Genomic DNA, 23,236 nt, shown 5'->3' with positions numbered 1-23,236 from the left:
GATCCACAGAGGCACAGTTCTATAACCCAAATACATTTGTACATTCATTGAATGATCTTTGTAAATTTGGGTACTAAAACTCATACTCTGCAACTTGAGGTCAAATTTTGCACTGCGAGTATTAAAATTGAGGTTATTGAACTATGCCATTGGGATGGGGCTATTGTGGTCCATGTAGTGATAGACTTCTCTACACAGAAAGTCTTAACCTTCCCATGAACTATTAATATCAATATTTTTTTCAAAATTCATCAACATGTGCTTGGTGCCATTGAAATTATCTTTTTCCACAGAAACCACTATGTAACCTTTATTTCAACTCATCAAACCAAACAGGACCAAACTATTGATTGTTAGTCAAATGTGCATATCCTGTAAAACATTATGTATGTACTGTCATGCGATAACTTATCATTCAGACAGATTTCCACAGAAATCATTTTTTTCATATTGCGACCACATTAGACTGTAAGCATATGGCTGTTTATCAAAATTGTACATACATACATATTTGAAAGTATGCTTATTGACACTAGCACACCCTATAAATCTATTTTGTATGTTGGGAATGGACATATTTATGATTCTAGCCTTTCCATCAACTTGTGGAAGTGCCACATTAGAACCAAACTATCATTTGTTCACTGTTTGATGGGTTGTAATGTGAAAACTTTTATCTCCTATGACAGCACACAGAAATTGACACAAACTGCATGTTTGTCTCATGGACTATACTTGCCATAGAAAAGCACAATGTTGCCTTTCAGTCATCAATTTCATCACATTATATGATCTACCAGAGACTTGTTTTCCATTGATGAGTGTATAAATATTAATATTTTATTAAAATTCATATAATTATGTTTACTGGTAGTGGCACTCATTAAGGCAACATGCCACAATCAATCTCCCTGGATATTGTGCAAAAGCACAATTGTCAAGAGACTTTTTATAGTCACCACAAAGTTGGAGTTGGCAGCAGACATGCCATGGTAGTGCACCACCCTGTGCCTGTCATGCATGAGGGGTGTCCGCAGAGGGTGTTTTGTCCTTTTTGCTATTCTCTTTGCCCTTCGCTCCCTCTCATCGTGCCTGCAGGCTCACCTGTATGGGTTCTTGTACTTCTATTTTGCACCCATCTACTAATGTCAGTGTTGTTGTTGATGGTAAAGACAAATAATTATTAATTAACTACCTGTAAAGTTTTTGGTCAGGTTCTTCAGCGGTCTGCCAATTTGGCACCGAAGTGAGGTGTTGATTGGCTAATTGAATTATGTCGTCTTCATATGGGCACCTCATTCGCCGACCAAGCTGCGTAGCATCGTGTGACACAGACGTGACCTATTTCTTTTTACTTGATAATCAGGATGTGATAATCAGGGAGAGCAGTTGCACACTGCTGAAGGACCTTGCCCAATACTATAGTTTGAACCACAAAGAACATTATTTACTGTGTCTACCGCGGAAGTAGGGCACATGTCAATGTCTACGCCATGTTTACTGCGGACAAAGATCTGGGTCATGTCAGGGTCACATGATGCACCTCCGCTTTTTCAGGGAATGAGGAATTGAATGTTTCATGACATGATGCAATCAGCCAATCAGAATCCCACTTCAGCAACATGTAACCAAACCATGCCAAACTTCTCTGATGAAAAGAGGAATGTACATGTAGGGCCAACCAAACAGCTGACTTTTATCACTGCTACACATACTATCATGTATGATGAGACAATTGAGGTGAATGCAAAGTTGAGTCTTGTCTTTTGGCACAGCTGATAAACCACAACAATTACAGATGTGTCTGGTGTCTGTGGGTGAATATCAGGCTACTTCACTATGGACCACAAGAGCCTCATCCCAATGGCATAGTCCAATAACCTCAATTACATGTACATAATCATAGTGCAAAATTTGACCTCAAGTTGCAGAGCATGAGTTTTTGTACCCAAATCTTCAAAGGTCATTCAATGAATGTACAAATGTATTGGGGTTTGAGAACTGTTCCCCTGATAGATGAGCATGTTGTAGATCCTAGTGCTTACGTACTATATCAAATTGAAACCTACAAACACTGTTCTTATATTTCAATTTGAAAACTGATTAACTTGGTTATTAAAGGCAAGAAAATACTTACGAGCCATGGTATTGGATTGCATTAATCGCTTATTAGACTTGCAATAATTCCGATTGAAATATTCAGATCTATAAATCTAGCTAGATACTGAAAATTAAATAATTGTATCAAGTACTCCAACCTTAGTGTTGAAGCCCCTAATCTGGATCTGTTATCATTTAATTTAGTGTAGGATCAGAGGCATGCTTGAGGTTGGTGCATGCTCACATCTTTGTGAAACTGGGCCAAGCTCCATTTCGGGGTAACTTGTACACAAATTCATCTGTGTAGATTCAATATGCATTGTCTCTGGCTTGACAATTTATCAAAAGTTCATCACATACATTGTGGTCTGGTAGGCCTAGATTGTATTGGTGGAAAATGCTACGTGTTCCAGAACATGTAGGCCCTATCTTAGTTCAGGCGTATCTGGTTCCAGGAACCCTACTATTTTCCTGCAATAAAACAATGCTACATACCTGTTATTTTTAAGTGCACATATCATTCATTTTTGTTTTATTATAATAAATATTTGCCAATTTCTGCAATTGGGGATAAAACTGTACAAGTCAATTTTAAAGCTTTTATTGTACAAGCAAATTTAACTGTTCAGTACAGATGCTTATGAAATCATGTACTGTAATAAATATATTATGGATGTTGTTAATGTTGTATGTCTGCATAGCTGTAATCAGTGCAGTTTAATTAAGTTTGCAGCTGATATTATCAGGATAGTTGGTATCTTATTAATTGTGCACAGAGATCTAAATACCTTCATTCTTACATCAAAATCATCAACCAGGATTTAATATCTACATGTAGTTTATGACTCCATGGCTTGCTCGTAACACCAGTATTTATTGCAATAAAACAAACACGCAACTAATAGCTGTTTGATTTGACCGTTTAATTGTAGTTGGGTAATTTACTTTAGATGCATACAAAAATATTTTGTGGATTTTATTTTAAATATTGTATCTTTTTTATTTTATCTTCTCTTTTTACAGAATCAAAGAATTACTTGGCTACGAGAGTAAAGAGTTAGTGGGCAGATCGTTCTACGATTTCTATCACGCTCTAGACAATGCTGCTATAGAGAAATGTCACAGAGATTGTAAGTAATATTAGTTTTGATGGACTGTGTCATACTCATTGACCATGTGCTCATACCCCATAATGCATAGCCCTGTGATGATTCTGGTAAGATGCAAAATGCCACTGTGCATGCACCATGTGAATTATAGAACATTGTTTCGATCATAGTGTTATTGTTAAGTGGTTAGGTAATTGTTAAATTCTAGGTAGGATGAGCTTTTTGTGGACTTGGGTACATGTATGTTCCATGAAGCATCCCATTGCAAGGAGATGAAAAGTACAAAAGTAAGTTTTATGGCTGAATCGTAATTTGCAGCAGGTGAGAAACAAGTCGCTGGGATCAAATGCAGGCAATGCTTGTGCAATTTATGCAATCATGAATTATGGCCTAAATTGCTACCCGCTTGTGATCGGAAGGGATTTGAACTACGCAGTTGCTCTGTGATGTTGACTCTGGCATATATATCATTGATTTCTGATCAATAATATTGGTTGAGGTTCAGATGTAGAAGTGTGAAAATGTCATCAAGAACACTATGCTGCTCCACCCTGATGTGGCAGTGACGTCAGTATGCATTTCATTGGGTGCAGCATCGAATCGCCAGCGTTCGCTCGAAATGCTGGCATGCACACGCTTAAAGACGCCAGATAGATGCGCGAGCGATACAGTAGCCTCGAGGTGTTGACGTCACTGCCACATCAAGGTAAAAAATGGTATAGCAACTGCTTGCTTAGTATGATATCAAGCTAATTATAGACCTAGGAAATAAGGTTGGTTGGACTTTCTGGTGGCTAGATAAATGAACCCGTCGCAAAATATTGAGGTCTACTCTAACCTCATTTTGTAAAAAAAAAATCTGCTGCACAATTTCACAAAGCTTAACTATGAGAGACTCAAAGCTAGACTTGGTTGTTGTGCGTTGTGCATGTGATGGTAATTACGCATGGCTGTTTGTACCATCAAGGATGTGAATCATTTGAGGTAAGGTCTAGTAAAAGAATAAAGTGAGTGCCATTATTATACAAAACCCAGGAGGCAAGTGACATGTATCTCATGTTGAATCTGTAATGAATACACTATTAATTTCCCATCCCGAGTAAACAATATAAGTAAAGTCTGCACAAAAAGTAACTCAGCTGTTATAAATACGCCTATAGATTCAAAACTAATAATTGTTTTCACATTATTTCAACATAAAGAGCAGGATGATTTATTTACATGCATTTTGATACCCCATTTGTCCAATTTTGTTCAATATTGACAATACAGCAGTGTTTTGAAAGAAAAATACCCCAATTTAAAAGTTGCAGTTATTTGTATTGATTTGAAGTAAGCGCGAAGATAATGGCGGGCTTTTAAATTCAGGTATTTTTCTGTAAAAGCACTACTGTGTTGTTAATATTGAACGACATTTGAAGAATGGGGTATCAAAATGCGTGTAAATAAATCATCCTCTCTCTATGTTGAAATATTGTGAAAACAATTATTAGTTCTGAATCTATAGGTGTATTTATAACAGCTGAGTTACTTTTTGTGCAGACTTTAGTTCTAAATCTAATGAGAATAATCATGTAGAGGATATAGGTCTACCTCCTGGAAATCGTTGTATTTTTCCATGGCTGATTCACACGAAACATAGCATAGGTGAGATAACCAGTTAATTACTTATGCAAGTAAATAAGCTCACCACAAAGTTGGCAAGTTCAAAGACTTTGAGTGGCAATGATCTCTTTCAGGTGAATGGCCGTTTTGTGACTTTTGACATGCCACATATATAAAATGCTCAGCTGACTGTTGGAGCTGGTCATGAATGTTGAATCAAATTGTATCCATTGTAAAACTTGGCAAGCTTGACTGAATTTGATGATCTTGTTTACGCTGATACAGTAGCACAGTAAGGGTTTGTTGCAACTCATTTGTTAAAACCCGGTCATTGTACTTCCATGTTCATTGTTTGAAAACATGTTAGACTCGAAACATTCATGACATGAAACTTTCATGACATCTATCGATATTCTTGATGAAAAACATTACTGAATTTGATGATTTTGTTTACGCTTAATGTAGAAATGCACTGTATTACAAAAGGGTTTGTTTGCAACTCATATGTTAAAACCCAGCCATTGTACTTCCATGTTCATTGTTTGAAAACATGTTACGTGCACTGCGTGACTCGAAACTTTCATGATATAAAACTTTTATGACATCTATCGATATTCTTGATGAAAAACATTTTTGTCTGGGATAATGTTCTTGTTTCATTGTCTGATACTTGTTTTGGTAATGTACTCGGTGTCACTTGTCACCTTCTGACTTACCATGCATGAAAGCCTGCTGAAAAAAATGGTGAAAGCTTCTGATTATAAGGGAAAGGACTTACGAACTATGTAAGATTAAGGATAATGACCATTAGAACTAGAATTATGCAGAAATATTAGTTCCATAAGAAAGAAAGAACAGTTTAACAAGCAGAAGTGTTGTGATTAAACAAAACAACAAATAAACAAAAATCCCGAATGGCACACAACCCAATTTGAAAAAAACCCCAAAGACAATTTTGCTTTTTTATTTTCAAGTTGGGTTGTGTGCCGGTCGAGATTTGTGTTTATTTGTTGTCTTGTTTAATTGTAACACTTTGGGTTTGGTAAACTGTTCTTTCTTTCTTAATATTCAGTTTCCTCTTGTAGCGAGCAATCGTTCCCCATTGTGTTTATTCATTTATTCATGTGCAGGATTTGTTGCTCCATAACCTATGGTACTTTATTAGTTCCATCTTGTGGGGGCACAATTGGGCAAGGCACTTTACCTCATTTGCCTCTCTCTACCCAGGGGTGAAATGGGGAGGTGTTAGGGATATTGTCCATTGAGCGCCGCCCAAAGGTATGAGCTTGCCTTGGGCATTGTATGGCAGCTGACATATTCTAACGACGGCGGAATAAATGTAAAGCGCTTTGATACATGTGAAAGGCGCTATATAAATGTCAACATTTATTTATTTATTTATTTATCTAGTTGACCATGTTTTTTTATTATTAAAAATAATGACAATTCTAGACACTGCTCCAGAAAATGAAAATATTGTGTCAATATGTACAATAAGGGAAGGTAAGCATCAATAACAATCTAGTTTACTTGAGTACTCTGCATCCTATTGGCCGTAATTCCCAGTGTATAACCTATTTAGTAGCAAGTAGTTCTTTACTGGGAAGATCTACTAAAGTATATATCACTCTTGTTGGCCAGCAGATGAGATAAAATCTTATTTTGTGACAAGGTAAGTTACATGCGAGGTTAAAAAACAAGTTTACAATACACAGGATTATTACTTTATGAAGAGAGTGTCAATCTTTTTTGAGGTTGATGGACAGATGTAAAAAAAATTCAAGCATGTTATTAATGAATTTTACTGTTATCGAAGAAGGACATGACCTACTTGTGAAATCTTGAAAGATTATTTGGTTTGGTAAAAAGGATGAAAGTAACACCTGAGGAGCTACTGTCATTCAATAATCCCTGTTGTTGCTTACAGAGTATCAACCTTTTTCTAAAAAAAAAAAAAAGGTTTTTAAACTTGGAAGTGTTGAAGTTGCTTGTGGGCTTGTAGTAATATTGTCTCTCGTATACTGACCTAGACTAGAATGACATATCCTTGGTACTGATCCAATAATGTATAATTCAATATTATGTCAGACCCTAATCTGTTTTCATTTGACCCTGTCTCAGGTGCATCACATTTTGCTCATCTTGAGCGGCAGACCAATGCATCTGCATCAGTTCACCTGGTGTTTCCACAGTATCTTTCTTTTCATATATAATTTGAGACAGCCCTTCAATTTATTTGATTACAAGGGCTATATTGAGCTGATTCTAGGAAAAGTAGCGCCCTTGTTAGCTCTGGTTTATTCCTTGGGGGTTTGTTCCTTGGGGCTCCCATTAGCCCCTGTATTATTTAGAGTTCCAATTTGAAAGTAATTTGACTTCCCACGAAATTGCAGGCTTTCAAAAATCTGAATATTATTTAATCAATTTTTATATCTTTCTTGATCTTACTGTTATTTAGTTTCAGTGGATTTGTTTTAGGTGATTAGTTTCTCTTCTGATAGCCCGTGTATGTTTTTTCATCTATGGCTATCGGGAGGTCAAATCTCATCTTGCTTTTTATTTCAAACTCAACCGATTATTATCAGTTTATGAAGTGTGTATGTCTGTAGGTTCTGTCCATCTGACTGTGCCTGTGTCTGCCTCCCTACATGGGTACGAATATATGTTTGTGCTCATCCACTACATTGTAATGGGGTGCAATGTGTCTAAGGTCGGCGTCGACAGGTCCTCTGTCGGAATCCTGTCGACAAAGTGAATTATGTCAACATATTGACAAAACTTCGTCCATGGCGACATAGTGCTCAGGCAATGGCCCAGTAAAACTTTGTCAGGGAAGCTCATTTTTCACTCAAAATATTGGCCATTTCAATGTATTTTCAACAAAATGCAATGCCAAATCTTATCTTTTACCTACTATTTCACCAACTTTCCATGTTATTTGCCTTCAGGGGTCATACTTTTGGCAGTATTTTGCCTTGTTTTCCCAGTGTAAATTGTACACTTTATCGCTACGTGCTCGCTATGAAGACGGCCATCTTGAATTTTGCTGAAATTGCCGATGGTGTTTCTAGATATTTTTAGGTTAAAATTTTAAAAATATTCCAAAAATCATGAAAGAAAAAGAAACCCAAATGTATGTCGACACACTGTCAAGATGCGAAATATGTCGACATGTCGACATCAAAAAACGGTGCAGACGCCGGCCCTAAATGTGTCAGTTACGAGATAGCAGTCAAGAAGATGTTTGAAATCATTCACCCATGCTCAAATTATTGCTTTTGATTTATGCAATGGTATGATTGACGTGTAGTTGTAGTCAAATCTGTCTTCATTTATGCTTTTCCATAATTAGTCTTTTTCCTTTTTCATTTGTGCCTCTAGTATTCGCCAAGGGACAAACACGAACAGGGAGCTACCGATTCCTAGCTAAAGAAGGCGGATATGCGTGGCTTCAGACGGAAGCAACAGTCATCTACAGCAATAAGACAAACAAGGCACAGTGTGTAGTATGCGTCAACTATTGTTTAAGGTAAGCTTACTTATATTAACCTTTTGTTTTCAACGTCAGAGTTTTGTTTGATAATGATTTGTAACACATAGAAAGTGGTCAACCTCATCATTGTTTTGGATGAATTTTTGGAGTTTAGGTCACTAGGATCCACAACATGCTCATCTATTGTACATTCATTAAATTTGGGTACAAAAACTCATACTCTGCAACTTGAGGTCAAATTTTGCACTATGATTGTTTAATTGAGGTTATTGAACTATGCCATTGGAATGAGTCCATTATGGTCCATAGTGGATGTGATGGAAAACATGAAAATTGCTTTGGTAACAGATCAAACAAAATGCTGTGAGCCTATAGTGGGAATTCCAATTGAATGAACGCAGCTTTCAATAGCGTGACGAATTTTTGCGTACACTGCGCGATGTACGCCAGCGTGTGCGACTGTGCGTGAGTAACGCGGAAGTGAATCCAACCATGCCAAGCACTTTTCGTGATTGGATAGCATTGTATCCAAGGTCGATGCGTTAGTGTTGTAGTTTGAAATACATAATATACGATCGCGGTTGGATCGAGTGCAGCTGTTAAAAGCTGCGTTCATTCAATTGGAATTCTTACTATAGGAAACAAGTGTTTAATTTCTGTGGTGCCTCAAGAGGCATAACCAATTAATATGTTGAAAGTCAATAGAAAATAATTATTAATACAGGGAACTTTGTTGCAGAAAGTTGGAAATAAAAGTTCATTTCCATTTTATTGGAGCAGAGTTTTCTTCAATAATGTTTGTGATGTGTTGCAAGCCTTTTAACCCACCATAAGTCTAAACTCATTTTAACTCTAATAAAATATCTTATGATGGGTTTAGAACTTTGTTTCAAAATGTGCAGTTGTATCGGTGCAAGTATGACACAATAACCATACAAGTAGGAGACCTTGCTGTATTGTACCTTGTACCTTGTAGTAATTAACCCTGTAGACCTCCATGTGAAAGTGTAACAAAAGGGCTGATGAGAGTGGTTGTTAGTGTTTACTCCTAGTAAGTAAACAATAATCTATTTTAAACTTACTGTTACAAATGTTAAGCACTTGGGTTGCACAATTAATTTGATTTTTGAGTAGCTAATTCAAGACTGTATTTTAATGGGCTACTATATATTGTTTTGTTTTTCCATTTAGCACCGTAGTTGCAGTGGAACATTATTAGTGTTCTTGCTATACAGAGTCAGAGCACATTTTAACGTAGGCTGATTTCTTGAGTTTAGTTTTGCTCCAGGCCTAGTTGAATGAGTTTTACTTTGAATACAAAAATTTCCCAGCAGTTCAATTTGAATTTGAATGAGTCTGATATCATTATGGTATAATGTATCAGTAATTGTTGCCGATATAATCTAAGTGGAATTTGCCGTAACACTGTTTGATCTGAAATTATCAGTGTATTTGTAAAGGTCTTTGACATCTTTTCAAAGTGAATACCCTTGGTGATAAGCACACAATGGTGTATTTGGATAATTGATGGAGAAAGACTGGCAGATGACACTTAAAGTCGTGGACGATAACATTCCGGGATAACAGATACGTAACTTTACGGAATGCAACTACTGTTGCATAGCAACTTGTTGCTAAGCAGCAGCATCGTTATGTAAGGATGGAAGAGGTCAGGTGTTTTGAAGTAAAATCAGGTTTAAAATAGCCAAGGCTGATTAAGCCTGTATTAAATGTAGCTTTTGTTGAACTCAACAATTTTTGAATAAATTTTTGGCCTGATTGAAGGTAGACTGATAGCTAGTTGCTATTGCTGGTGACAAACAGCTGTGGATATCAGTCTTCAGGACATTTTTTCATTCTTTGTAGCCTTTGTAAATGATAGAAGTTTAACTATATACATTTTGGAAACTTGAACTAGATTCATTTATTCAAAGTTCAGAAACGTATACCATTTATGTTTCTAATTTTTGCTTTTTCTAAACATTTGAAATCCAGTGCCTTATTGGATGGTAGGAAACTTGAAACCAAGTCTTTGAAAAAATTGATGAGAATTTTATGAAGGCAAAGCTGATTCTTGGAAATGATTGCATACATCTGGGGAAAAGATGTTTTTGGAGTGATGCGTGGCTGCAGGTCTGAGTCAATATGAGAATACAACTTGGCAAAAGCTGTCTGGCTGCACAATTTCTAAATTTTAAAGAAACTTGTTACTTTTGTTCCATTCAGAGTTCAAAAAGTTTTCAATGCAAGGAAGCAGTATTATGAGACATAAAGAGTATGATGATGCAAATCAAGCTTGAAGGGCGAGATTTGGAAGCAGAATTTAAATGTGTCACGGAATTTACTAATTGGTCCTCAAAGATAACGTATTTAGAAGTTAAAAAATTAACCACTGTTGTGGCATGCGTGTGCTGCCACACGTACACATGGAGCCCTCGATAATGCCTATGAACTTAACCAGTAAAATAAATATTTGCAGTGAATGTAATGTGCTATTCAAATTGAAATCCATACACCTATGGAAGACATGACCTTAATCTCCCACACAGGAGGTGTAGATTTCACATGGAATCGCACATTGAGGTAACCCCATTTGGTATTCACACACCCTGTATGGGAGATTAAGGTCATGTGTTCCACAGGGGGTGTAATGATTTCAACTGAAATAGCCTTAAATAGAGTTGACTTCTCTGCGAAGTGCATACTGATTATCAATTCTCAACCCCTTAAATCACTTGCCTATTTTGCTGTAAAACATTCGGAAAATATCACTTTCAAAATTGCGATTAGCATTTTTGATGTGCATTGAAACAAGTGCAAACAGGCATAGTATTAGTGCATCTGTGTCGACTCTTGAGATAGTGGTGAGCATTTAAAATATGTGGACTTAGAAGTATGATAAAGATTAAGTATATTTTTTCGGGAGACAAATCTTTAACTTTGCACTAAAGATGAACCCAAGGTGAGAGGGATGAAAAAAGTTGCAAATGAACTTGGCAATGTCTGCTGACCTGGATTCAATATTGTATGAATACAGAGTTTAATAACCAACAGCAACCCTATCATTGTGGGTTTAAGGTGAGGTGGATACATGTGAGAATGAAGATTGATGACACCGTCTTATCACCTTGGTTATAGATAATATAAATCATACCATTCCTTTACTACTTTATTAGTGGCAGTATCAGAACAAAGATTAGAGGAAGCGTGTTGACAAGTGATGATTGTGATATGTGTTTTCCCTGTTTCAACTCTTGAGATAGTGGTGATCATTTAGAAGCAGGGATGTAAGTTTCCCATTTTTTCAACGGATTTCCTTTACATTTCCTGAAGTGGATGATGATATTTCATCATAAAAAGAAGGGGTGATACCCTTATAGCCTATTCCCCGATCCCAAGCATTCGCTTTCATTCGTTTCATTTTTTTTTTTTTCAACAGCTACTTACATCCCTGTAGAATATGCGGAGTTTCAGTTTGGTATTGTGTATTTTTGGAGACAAATATTAACTTCCCTCCATTTTTGGCATCTAAATGTCAGAGATATCAAAAAGGAAGTGAGGTTTCCTTTTAAAAGGGTAGTGCAATTTTAATGCCATTACGGAATTTTAAAGATGATTTCTACATTGCTGTATTTGTTTCATTAACGGCCCAGGGCGCTTAAAAAGTAATTTGGGTGGGCCCTTACAATGACGATGAATATAAATGAATGTTCAACTTGGACTGATAAAGTGAAGTCACCAGCAGAAGTAACCTTTGACATGTATACTTTTTAGAAATCAGCCATATGTAGTGTAGCATCAATATGACAATTGAGCAATACCAGTTATATCCTAGTCATGTAAAGGGCAGTGCTCTGAAAGCAGCTCATGTTCATGCTTGGTGTGTGGCTAATAGATCTCACAGATATCTCATGTTCTCATATATGATTTTGTTACAAATTAAAGGGAGGAAGCTGAAGAGTAGCAAGGCCATGATGATCCAGCATTGTGGTGTAGGCCCTCTAGACAAGGCATTAGCCAGAGGCAGGGCTCGAAATAAGGGGAGCCCAAGGGCCCTCGGCCCCCGAAAATCAGTGAGGGCCCACAAAAGACACATCCGGCGGGCCCAAATGGCCCGCAATATTTGTGACAATTTGCTCACTTTTTTGTGGGGTTCATAGGTTAAAACCAATGGCCCAAATTCGGGCCCACAAAAATTTGTGAGGGCCCGCAAACATTTAAGATCAAGGGCCCAAATGGCCCTCAGAAATTCTGGCGTATTTCGAGGCCTGGCCAGAGGGTTATCTTAAGGTGTCCAAAATGGTCAAAAATACCTTATTTTACAAATCAGGGTCTCGCTTCCTATTCACTCCATTATAAAAATCAGAATTTTAGGGTGTCCAAATTGAAAACAGGGTGTCCAAATGACAGTTGGACATCCTTTTTGCTAATGCTGTGCCTCTAGATGATCATTAAAATTGATGTCTTTGAACATGAAGGTGTTTGTAAGAACAATGTTAATTACTTCTCGGTGATGTAATTTGAGCCAAAGTGACGTCCTTTCCAATGGTGTGGGTTCACCAGCCACAGCCCACAATTCAACAGTGCTCAGTGCTAGCCCAAAAACTGAACTCATGCTGTTGAGTATGAGTTTCGGTAACCCATAGGCCTATATTCATAGTTCATTTGTAATCTTGAGTATTCAAGCGTAATTTAGCGTATAGGGTCAAAGAACTGTATTCTATGTGTGGTCAACATAATGATGGTGTGTTACAAGAGTAGCTATGAATACATTGTGGCAAGCAACATGCAATTGTTTTATCACAATGTATTGGATGTTTCAAGTTCCCTCCTCATTCACCATGACAGAACACTCCCAGATGTTGTTGGCTAGACTGCTGGTATTTGTTACCTTGTTGATATATCAACTCATTCAGTTACATGGATGTGAAGTTAAAGGAAGATGGAACTCAACATAGGCCCTGGAGCACTCAAGGATTGGCAAGGCCTGCATTGTCAACATCTTTGCTAGTTCAAGTTCAAGCTTCTTTCCTAATGAACATGATCTATATGGCGAACCAAGCCAGCTGGTATGGTTATTAATGACGGCATTAAAAGTGTAAATAAGTTGACACAGTATCGTTTAATGAGCTCATTAATTAATGATCTAATGGACAAGGGCCAAATTTGTGTTTAGTTATGTGTTTCATCAGATCTGCAGAGTCCACACAACAGTATCTGTCTGACATAGTGGAGTCATTTATTCCTGATAACATTCAGGTGTAATCTAGGTGATCAGTCCTTTTCATGAATGTTTAATGTTAATAACATTAGTGAAATAGTTCAGGGTTCAGTAATTCATTGCTTGGGTTCATTTTGTCTGAGTATGACCTACTTCATATACATATAATTTAATTCTGACATGAATCATTGTTCCTCGATACTGTACAATGCACAGGTAGGCAGTGATATGGCATTGCTTGTCAAAGCCATAATTCCTTAGCAATTTGCAAAATTGCTAAGGTCTGTTTCTGTCAAGTTCTTTGTTTCTTTCTTTCTTTCTTTCTTTCTTTCTTTCTTTCTGTCAATCTTATAATGAGCCACCGTAGCCATATGCTTTGAGCCATGTTGACCAAAGTTGGTCATTAGGACCATTGGGTGGGGGACAAATGAAACATGATCAACTTCAGGTCAAAGGTCACCCACTTCCGGTCAAAGGCCCAAAACGTGATTTCACTAAAAATGCTACTCCTTCCACAAATTACACAGCACGATGATGGCACTTTGGTACATGCATCAGCTATACCCAGTGTCTAAAAGTTAATGTCCAGAATCGGGGTCAAAGGTCATTAAGGGGATACTTCCGGTATATGACCAAATACCCTAAAATGCTGATGCTGTCGCAAATATATATAGTACAACAATGTTACTTGGTCATCAGGACCAATAGCTGGTGGCACAAATGTCACATGACCAACTCAAGGTCAAAGGTCATGGAAAGGTCATTATATTTGAAAATGTTATTTCCTATTATTTTTACTAAAACTGCTACTCCTTACACGAATTACACAGCAAGATGGCGTCACTTGACACATGCATTAGCCTTGAGGTCAAAGGTCATACGAAGGTCATTATGGCTGATGTGATTTTCTGTTCTGTTACTAAAAATTCTAAGTCATTCCACAAATTATAATATAGCATGACATTACTTGCATACATCCATTGGGGTCAAAGGTCATTGGGTCAAAGGTCATTGGGGTCAAAGGTCATGTAGGTATTACTTCCAGTATGTAGCAAAATACCTTAGGAAGTCGCACTATAATAGCGCATGACCAAAGTTGCACAGAAATATTTTAATACATGAATATTGAATAATTTTTGGTTAGGCCGAATAAAAAATAATCATGTTTCGCGTCTTCTCCGCTTCCTTTTTGAGGTTTCTTCAATTTATATTTTTATTTTTTGAAATTCAGTTATAACTTTTAAAAAAATATGTCTAGGGAGTAAAGATGCTTTCTATAGCCTTGCTAATATACAAGAAACACTTTTGGAAGGTTTGTGATAATTAGAGGAGGCCTATCTCGTTGAACAAGATATAAATAGAGGCCTCCTCCTTTTTCCGGGCATTATTGTGTGCGCTAAAACAGTTCAGTTCTAATTATGGGTATTTGCACCAATTTTACGATAAAAAATAAAAAGCCCCCTCTTCCTCCTTTTTTGAAACATGTTTTTTATTTTACTTGGCCTTATCAAAATGATTTCACATACTGTAATATTATGGAAAATAATCATGTAACATAATTTATGATTATAATAATAATACTACAAACATCTGTTCATACATGTATATTCCAATGAATTATACATATGCTGGACCTTTTGAACTTGCATATGCTATAGGTGAGCTAACAAATTAACCTTGGTCTCTAGCCAAATTCCAAAGTTATAGTGCATTTCAAAAAAAAGACCTCTCTCAGTAAAATCAGCAATATACTACTGCTTACATCTATCCATGCTATATAGTTGGGCTAATTAGCTATAGGCCTAGTTAATTAGCTATTGCTAAGGTCGCGTATATGTGTATGCGCAATTAGCTCTAGTTTATAATCTTTTTAGATGACTTTGGGTAATTTTTTTTCAATGTGACTTTTTAGCATTTGCAATGTTTACACATGTCCCAGGTTTTAAATACTTCATAGACCTTTTCAACAAGCGATGAGAAATCTTTTTAGGACATAGTTCAGAAAGATATAAACAAAAATCACCACAGCCAATCACACATTGACATAACAGCTCGTTTTCAAGCGCATGGTGTGGTATGATTGTTCATATCTTATATTGTGTTGCTCTTACTTGACACAGCATATCAGATTTTTTGACAACGAATATTTCACAAATTTCCTTTGTGATGTAAATGGCCCATTCACAAAGGACATGCAGACATGCTTATGGCTTGAACAGGTTCATGTGAAACAAAGAACACCAGTGCAACAGCCAGGACATCTTGAAACTACCAACTTGCGATTTACGCTCATTTCGTGATAGCAGGTCACGTCAGAATCAAACCTATATTTTATTGATTTATGCCACAGCATCAAACCAACAGTGACTTAGTAGTCAGTAGCACCTGCATATAGATAATGTAAATTAAATAGGTCAACTGGTTTGATTAGTCTAGAAAATTAGTCTAGAAAGGAAGATTGATACCATTTGATGTATGGAGTATGGACTTAGCATAATCTATACCCAATTCAGAGTCTATGACAGCGTTCAAGCTTTGACTTGCGTTTGGCGGACATAATGGTGGGAACTTAAAGTGAAAGATATCCTACTTAAAGGAACATTTTCTGGGTTGAAATTTTGTGTAGAAACTGAATCTGACATAAAAAATGCATAATTGTCAACTTGAAAATTTCCCCTTAGCACTGTACAGGCATATTTCTGCCCGAACTCCTCAAATTTGAGTCCTTCAAAACTGGGACTCTCAGTGCTGAACAAACATAAACTTGCTCTAGAGGGAGGTCTTGGCTATAGGAAGTTTATATTTGTTTAGCCTTAAACCTCACAGTTTTGAAGGACTTATTTTTTTTTGAAGGCTTTTATTTTTTCACACCCTTGAAATGTTAGGGGTAGGGGTAACATATTACTACTTTAATTTTTGTCAGTACATTGAACTGTGTCAAGTTTTATACCACTATTTAGCTAGTGAAATACTGAACATAATGACACAAAAAGCATCTCAATAGCTCATACCATTGAGGAGTTATGGCTTTTTCAAGCTCAAAATTAGGCGAAAATTTCATTTTTTCCCAAATCAATTGTCACCCTGACCCCCAACTTTCTAACCCTGTTACAAAAATAAAGAAACAGATTTATCCCATTTAATGATTTGAATATCACAAATGTACCTTTGTCACATAATTAGCATAAAAAATTAGGCACTACTCAGTAGTTTTCATGTTCATACACTCACAGGAAATTCGCAAGTCAAAATTTTTGTCACCCCAAAACGGCCATTTTGGCCAAAATTGGACCAAAAATGAATTTTTCTCAAAATCAGTGAAAAAGGGGTTTTAAGTGCCAAAATCTGAAAATATGTGACATTTTACCCCTAGAAACATTTAAGCAATCAAGAATTTTGACTGTTTTCACCCCTAAATATTTTTTTTCACACGCGTGTCCGCCAAATGTAAGTCAAAGCTTGAATGCTGTCCTATGCTTTTACCTTGTAGGATCGTGGAACCTGCACTGTTACATGTCCCAGCTTTTTTCGATATATGAATAGTGTATAGTGTATTTTGGTTCGCTATTACCTTGAAACTGACTCTGTGAGGTTGTAATCATTCAGTTACAATGAAAGCAGATTGGTTAAGTTGCGTTAGCTCAGACTTGTTGTGTCCCTGATTGAATTGAGAAAAAAAATGTTATTCTGTAAGTGTAATGCTGTTCTTCTTTGCGACAGTCTTCCAAATGTGAGAGTGTGTTTGACACTAACCCAGTTCAAACTCCTCAAATTGGTTCAGCTGCTATTTTGTTTTCTGTAAGTGTAATGCTGTTCTTCTTTGCGACAGTCTTCCAAATGTGAGAGTGTGTTTGACACTAACCCAGTTCAAACTCCTCAAATTGATTAAGCTGCTATTTTGTTTTTTGTAAGTGTAATGCTGTTCCTCTTTGTGGCAGTCTTATACAAAAAATTTCTTATAAGGGGCTTCTTACAGAGCGATCAGAATGTGAGAGTGTGTTTGACACTAACCCAGTTGAGATTTGCTGTGTGCTGATTGTATTGAGAAAAGAATGTCTTGAATATCTGAAGTGCAGCTTTTCTTTGTGGCAGTTTTCCAAATAATATGTGAGAGTGTGTGGAATTATCCATGACCTAACCCAGTTAGATCATCTCACGCTTCCATATATTACCATTGATATTAAGATTGAAGACTTATGTCAGGATGGAGTACATGTAGGCACACTGTAGGCTTTGAATCAAATGGAAATTGTCTTGTCCTTTGTGATATGAGATATATTATGGTGTCAAAAGATTTGTAAAAAAAGCATCTTTGAATTATCATATCTCATTTTATGCACAAACTGATGCAAAATTGAAATTGTCTTAAAGAGGAAGCCCCACCAGAGCAGTTCTTCTGGGGTGAATCAAACCTGCCTGGTTATCAAATTAATCAGTGACAATGTTTTCTCTCAATTTGACAGGTGCTAATTGATGTTTTTATGTTATTGCATCAATTAGCACCTGTCAAATTCAGAGATAACCTTGGCACTGATTAATTTGATAACCAGGTAGGTTTGGTTCACCCCAGAGAACTGCTCTGGTGGGGCTTCCTCTTTAAAGGGGTAATATACTAGTTCTTTAGTTGTTATCACATTCTCTCTCTGCACAAGTAGCAGTGTAGGTGTGATGACTTACCTGATTTGATTTCTGTAGACTGTGTCACTTCAGTTGGATAATCTTGCTAGCCCATTGCATTTTGATTCTTGGGGTTACCTGGTACTTTTCATTTTTAAGACTTATCAGAAATTCAGTTTGTTACTAACTGGATCAACTGGCGAATGGCATAGCAACTACATGCCAAGTGTAAAAGAGGTTGAGTAAATCATGATTATAACTTATAGCCAATTCAACCCATCGTGGAACGTTCTTCCAACAAATCCAGGCTGCCGGCCAATCATCTGTACCTCATCATTAGCGTGATATGCATGATTGCCCGGTAGCCTGAATTTGTTTGAAAAACGTCCCACGGTAGGTTGAATCGGCTATAGCTTTTGTGATGACTGTTACACGTGTAAAAGTCGTGTATGCTATTTAGTGATAATAAGTTTTCTATTGTGCTCAAAACATAGAATAAATACTTATCATGAATAATTATACCCGGGTCTACATGTATGGTGACATTTGAGTAATGTAATTGTAATAATTGTCATTATTGTTTTTGTTGAACAGTTCAATAGAGAATGACGGACTGATCCTCTCCACCGACCAGTGCACTAGCGATTCCGACAGTGGTATTGAACTGAGTACAGAAAGTGTATTCGCTCCGAAAACAGATGAAGATAGACCACAAGAAGAACTGCTATTCTGGCTCTCCAAGGGTGAGTTGTCAGTGTTTTGCTTGTTTGTTTGTACATTTATTGATCAACATGTGTGTTTATTGGTGTTACTCCATTCCAGATTTTAACATAAGGGCCTTTACATTTGTGGCTAATATGGTCATCATAATCATTATGCTCACTAATCATTGCATGAGCATCTTTTACTCACAGGAGTGGAGTGAGTGTCAAGCTGGTATCTTGTCTGTATGACAATCCCCCTCTTGTATGAGTGTGAACATGATGAGTGAGTGAGTGTATAGGTACATGAGTCATGTACCTATTGCAAACAAATCTATGGGTGTGAATTTTAAAACACACCTGTGTGCACATTTGATCGGCAGTTGCATTATCAACTGTAACAGGTGAAAATGAATAAAAACATACGAAACAACAAGATAGGCAGCAGGTAGGAAACAATTACAGAAATTGAGGGACTTTTTGTGTATCGATGGGTCAAATTTCTTGAAAAATTGGTATAGTGATAGGTACACTTTCAGATTCTCTGTCACCTCTTTGCCCAAACCAAACTTGAGTACCCCCACCCTGGTGGGGTCTCTTTCAAATTGTGCCAGCAGCCAGGGAATACTTCATGTTTGGTTTTAGGCCCAAGCGGTTATTTGCCAAAACAGCAACTTTTGTAGGGTCACTACAAGTATAAATTTATTGTCCAGACTACTGGAACAATCTGTGTAAATAAAAGTTGGAATGTAAACAAAGATTTGATAAATATTATTTATTAAAGGACAGGTGTTTGTTTTGAGTGACAGACTGACAGGTAAACTCAGCCAAAATAAGTTCTGTTTGTCTTAAAGCTCCTGTGTGATTTTGTGAAAATGGCCCGCATTTATTATTCTGAACTATAATTTTTTCGTAAGTTCCTGAGGAAATTTACCATCATTTTTCGAAAAAGGAAATGCAAGCCTTCTTAAAACTGCATGTGGCGGGTCTGTATTTATTTATTTTTGAAGTATAAATACATTCACTAGCTCGTATAATAGTCTGTGGTTTCTGTGTGTTATCGGATATATTATTAATGTTTCGATAAATACATGTTTTTGATGAATGATTTTAGTCAAATCAACAGCTCGGACTTGATTGCTCCAGAAGTGGCTGAATGAGCTATAATTTATATTCATTGATTACTACTAGGCCTATTGATATCTGCATTGGAAGTTTTAGTAGTTCATAGACTTTGCACGTTATAACCAACAATACCATTCTACTAACCCCAATGTTCCATGAAACTGCACCTCATATTTGTATAGTTTGCAAGTTTGATGTCCCATCCCCTCATCACCTCAGAGACTGTACTAGTCTCAGTATCACTTTGTGGTGTTCAGAGTGACACTTGTGTTTATGTTTAAAAGTGGAAATGTATGTGGGGGTGTGTGTGTATCAGTGACTGTGGTGTAACAGGTAGGGTGGTAAGCAATCAGAAACCAGCTGTAATAGTTTAATTAATCTGTACTCATACAAAGAATAGAACAAGGTTAGATAAGGATGTAAGAAAGTACCTGTACCCCCCTGCATGCTAGCTAGGAATCAATTGTGTGTACTAACCAGGGTTCGAAATAAGCAGGAGCCGGGGGAAATTTGCCTCCGCTGAAACTACAAATTCCCATGGAGATCTTCATGACCAGAGGAATGAAAAATGCTACTAAGGCACAATCATCTTCAGAACAGCATAATATTCATTTTTGTTCTGCATTTGGCCCAGGTTGATGTGAATTTGCGTTTGGATCCAAGACAAAGACACATGAACCAGAGGCAGTTTAAAAAAAAAGTTGCCCCTGCTTCTTCAGAAGATCTTATTTCGACCCCTGGACTCAGTGCCAAACTTTCCTCCTTGTAACCCTTACATTTTCTTAATTCTGAGGCCAAATCATCATGTCTGTAGTTATATTGACAGTGCAGTGAGTAATTAAAAAATACCACACAAAGATGAGCGTAATATGTATTGTAACAAAGTTTATTTTATTATCACCTATAATTACAGACACTGTCTTTACGAGGTCCTCTTATAACTCTTCTTGCTGACACCGGGGAGAAGAGTTAACATTCAAATAGTTTATGGACCAGTCAGTGGTTTTCTTTAATTGTACAGTATTTTGTGTGGCTTTTGTAAGGATGGATTTTATGAAAATGACTGAAGAGAAATGAAACCCCAATGATATGAAGTTCCAATTTCATGTAATTTGCTTTTTATTTACAGAATTAAGACCTCTTAAACATATTATGCAAAAAGCTACACTGGCAATACTTGAGAAAATACATCAAATTTGTGTGGACTTTCTAATGGCCAATGTAGCTGCATGACAGTGCCTAAAAACTTGGGAGTCACTATATTATAATGTCTGCATGGTGTGCTGTTACGGTGATGATATGTTACATCATAGCGAGCTATCAATCAGCATCCAGCATAACATTGAGTGAATCTCGTAAAAAAGACACAACTTGTCAGCTCTTTAAAAAAAGATGGGTCTCACCCTGTTCTAAAGGAGTCTCCTTCTAAATAGCCAGTAGCTATGTATTTGACACACTGTCGCGGTAAAGAGCGAACTGCGTCAAAGAATTGATATTGTTATACAAGTAATGGCCACTTAGTGACCGTTGTTAGTTAGGACTGTCATCTTCTCCCAGGGTCTGTCAATTTAAGTGCAGGAAATGATTATGTCTCCTGTTGAAACACAAAAGGTTTCGTGTACGTAATTTCCACCCTTCACGAGTGATTTTATGGGCATTGATGAGAAAATCAAGTAGGATAATAATCTGTCTTGGTTTTTATGGCAAGAAGTCATACAAAAGGTAACCAAAATACACGTAGCATATTCTCTAGTTGAGACTCAAATATCAAACAATCGAGCTGCTTGTGGTTTCTGCAGTATATGATGATCTAATCTAACTGTAACAATGATATTTCAAAGATTGATAACATTACGTCTTTATGTAAAAATGTAAGATAAAAAATCATGACTAGGATGAAATTGTAGCTAGCACATGCATCATTGCACGTAGACACACCCCAACACACACAAAAAAGGTATTTGCCGGCAAACAGGGACCCTGTACTTACATTTTTTGTAACTATCCAAATGTGGTAGTTTTTTTTGCAGATATTTTCCTAATCAGGGACGTTGACTTGTTTACACAAAATATACAAAAAATTTTGGGGGGAATTTTAACCTATCAACGGAAGACTGATTTTTTTTATATCAACAATAGGGATACACTCATTAAGGTGTTTGCAGTTAAAATTCACATATCAAATAAACGGGGACGTTCCTCGGTTGCAGTGATGTTCAGGGTTGGAATGTTGTAAGTACACACAAAATACACATACATTAACCGAGACACAATACTAATGCTTGGCTCACTTGAAATATTGTGAGAAAATTGACAGTCCTACATACCGTCTACATGTATACAGGTTGCTTTTTTTTCTATTGCTTTTTGAACTTGAATTATCTCCAATTGTGATAACAGAACCACCTGACAAAGAGGGGGAGGAAGAGGAGCAAGAGGAGGATGTGATAAAGGAGACAGGAGACAAGCTTTCCCCGGTAGCAGGGGACGATGTAAATCTTCTGGATTTCATCAATAAGTTCCAAGGTTAGGTCCTGCCTAGAGTAGCAGTTTGCTGACACCTCAACCCTATTATATAGTCACGCCTGATTCATACTCGCATTTGCAGATACATGCACATTTTTTGGAAGCACCTTGAGTTAGAATAGTACGGTCTGTACGCTATGATGATGAATTTGCGCGGCTACTCAAGCAATGATACGCTTGTGTGAAACGCTTTTGATTGACAGCTTGACAGGCAACATCATCAAGGGAATAAACCTCATGAAATGCTTAATGTGGAGTGTAAACAAACAGCAAGAAATAACTCTACAATTGATCATTTGTTGTATGCCATATATATTCGATAAGATCTTGGGAAAACTTGCTGCAGCAAATTGCATGAACTTGAATCCGAGTATGAATCTGGCTTTTATTTAGTTAGCATGCGGTAGACTTTTGCAGTGCTAACTGTCTTACTCTTCCGGGTTATAAAGACAACCTGCTCCGTTTAGCTAGCTATTCCCGTATAGTTAGCTGAACAAATCGTAGCTGGGCTAGAAAAACCTTATTTGTAATTCCAAAGGTCAAATGCGAAACACATGTAAGATGTAAGAAGTGAGCCCCAGTTACAGAAACCTTATACGTAACGATTTTGTCATTTTGCGTGAGATGATAAAAACTGTTTTACGTAATAAATGCTGTTGGTTAGTTGGTCATTTACAGGCATTTATGTTGTTGACAGTAAAAAGGTATGTCGGGCATTTTCTTCAAGCTGACATACAAC

The 23,236-nt window shown here is 36.9% G+C and overlaps 1 protein-coding gene across 2 annotated transcripts in view; it reads left to right on the top strand.

The window, feature by feature from the left end:
- The window catches only part of LOC140145361 (hypoxia-inducible factor 1-alpha-like), a 78,613-nt gene that overhangs the window by 38,996 nt on the left and 16,381 nt on the right, over positions 1 to 23,236 (top strand). The window contains exons 6-9 of one of the 2 annotated variants that reach the window (XM_072167129.1): positions 3,124 to 3,230; positions 8,196 to 8,343; positions 18,740 to 18,888; positions 22,372 to 22,497. In XM_072167129.1, coding sequence (XP_072023230.1) covers positions 3,124 to 3,230; positions 8,196 to 8,343; positions 18,740 to 18,888; positions 22,372 to 22,497 — 530 coding nt within the window. The remainder of the gene's footprint in view (positions 1 to 3,123; positions 3,231 to 8,195; positions 8,344 to 18,739; positions 18,889 to 22,371; positions 22,498 to 23,236) is intronic. The other variant, XM_072167181.1, reaches the window with a different exon arrangement.

The sequence above is a fragment of the Amphiura filiformis genome, chromosome 1, assembly GCF_039555335.1.
Source record: "Amphiura filiformis chromosome 1, Afil_fr2py, whole genome shotgun sequence".
Classification (NCBI taxonomy): Eukaryota; Metazoa; Echinodermata; class Ophiuroidea; order Amphilepidida; family Amphiuridae; genus Amphiura; species Amphiura filiformis.
The sequence above is the reverse complement of the archived record's forward strand: the minus strand, read 5'-3'. Positions and strand labels throughout refer to the sequence as shown.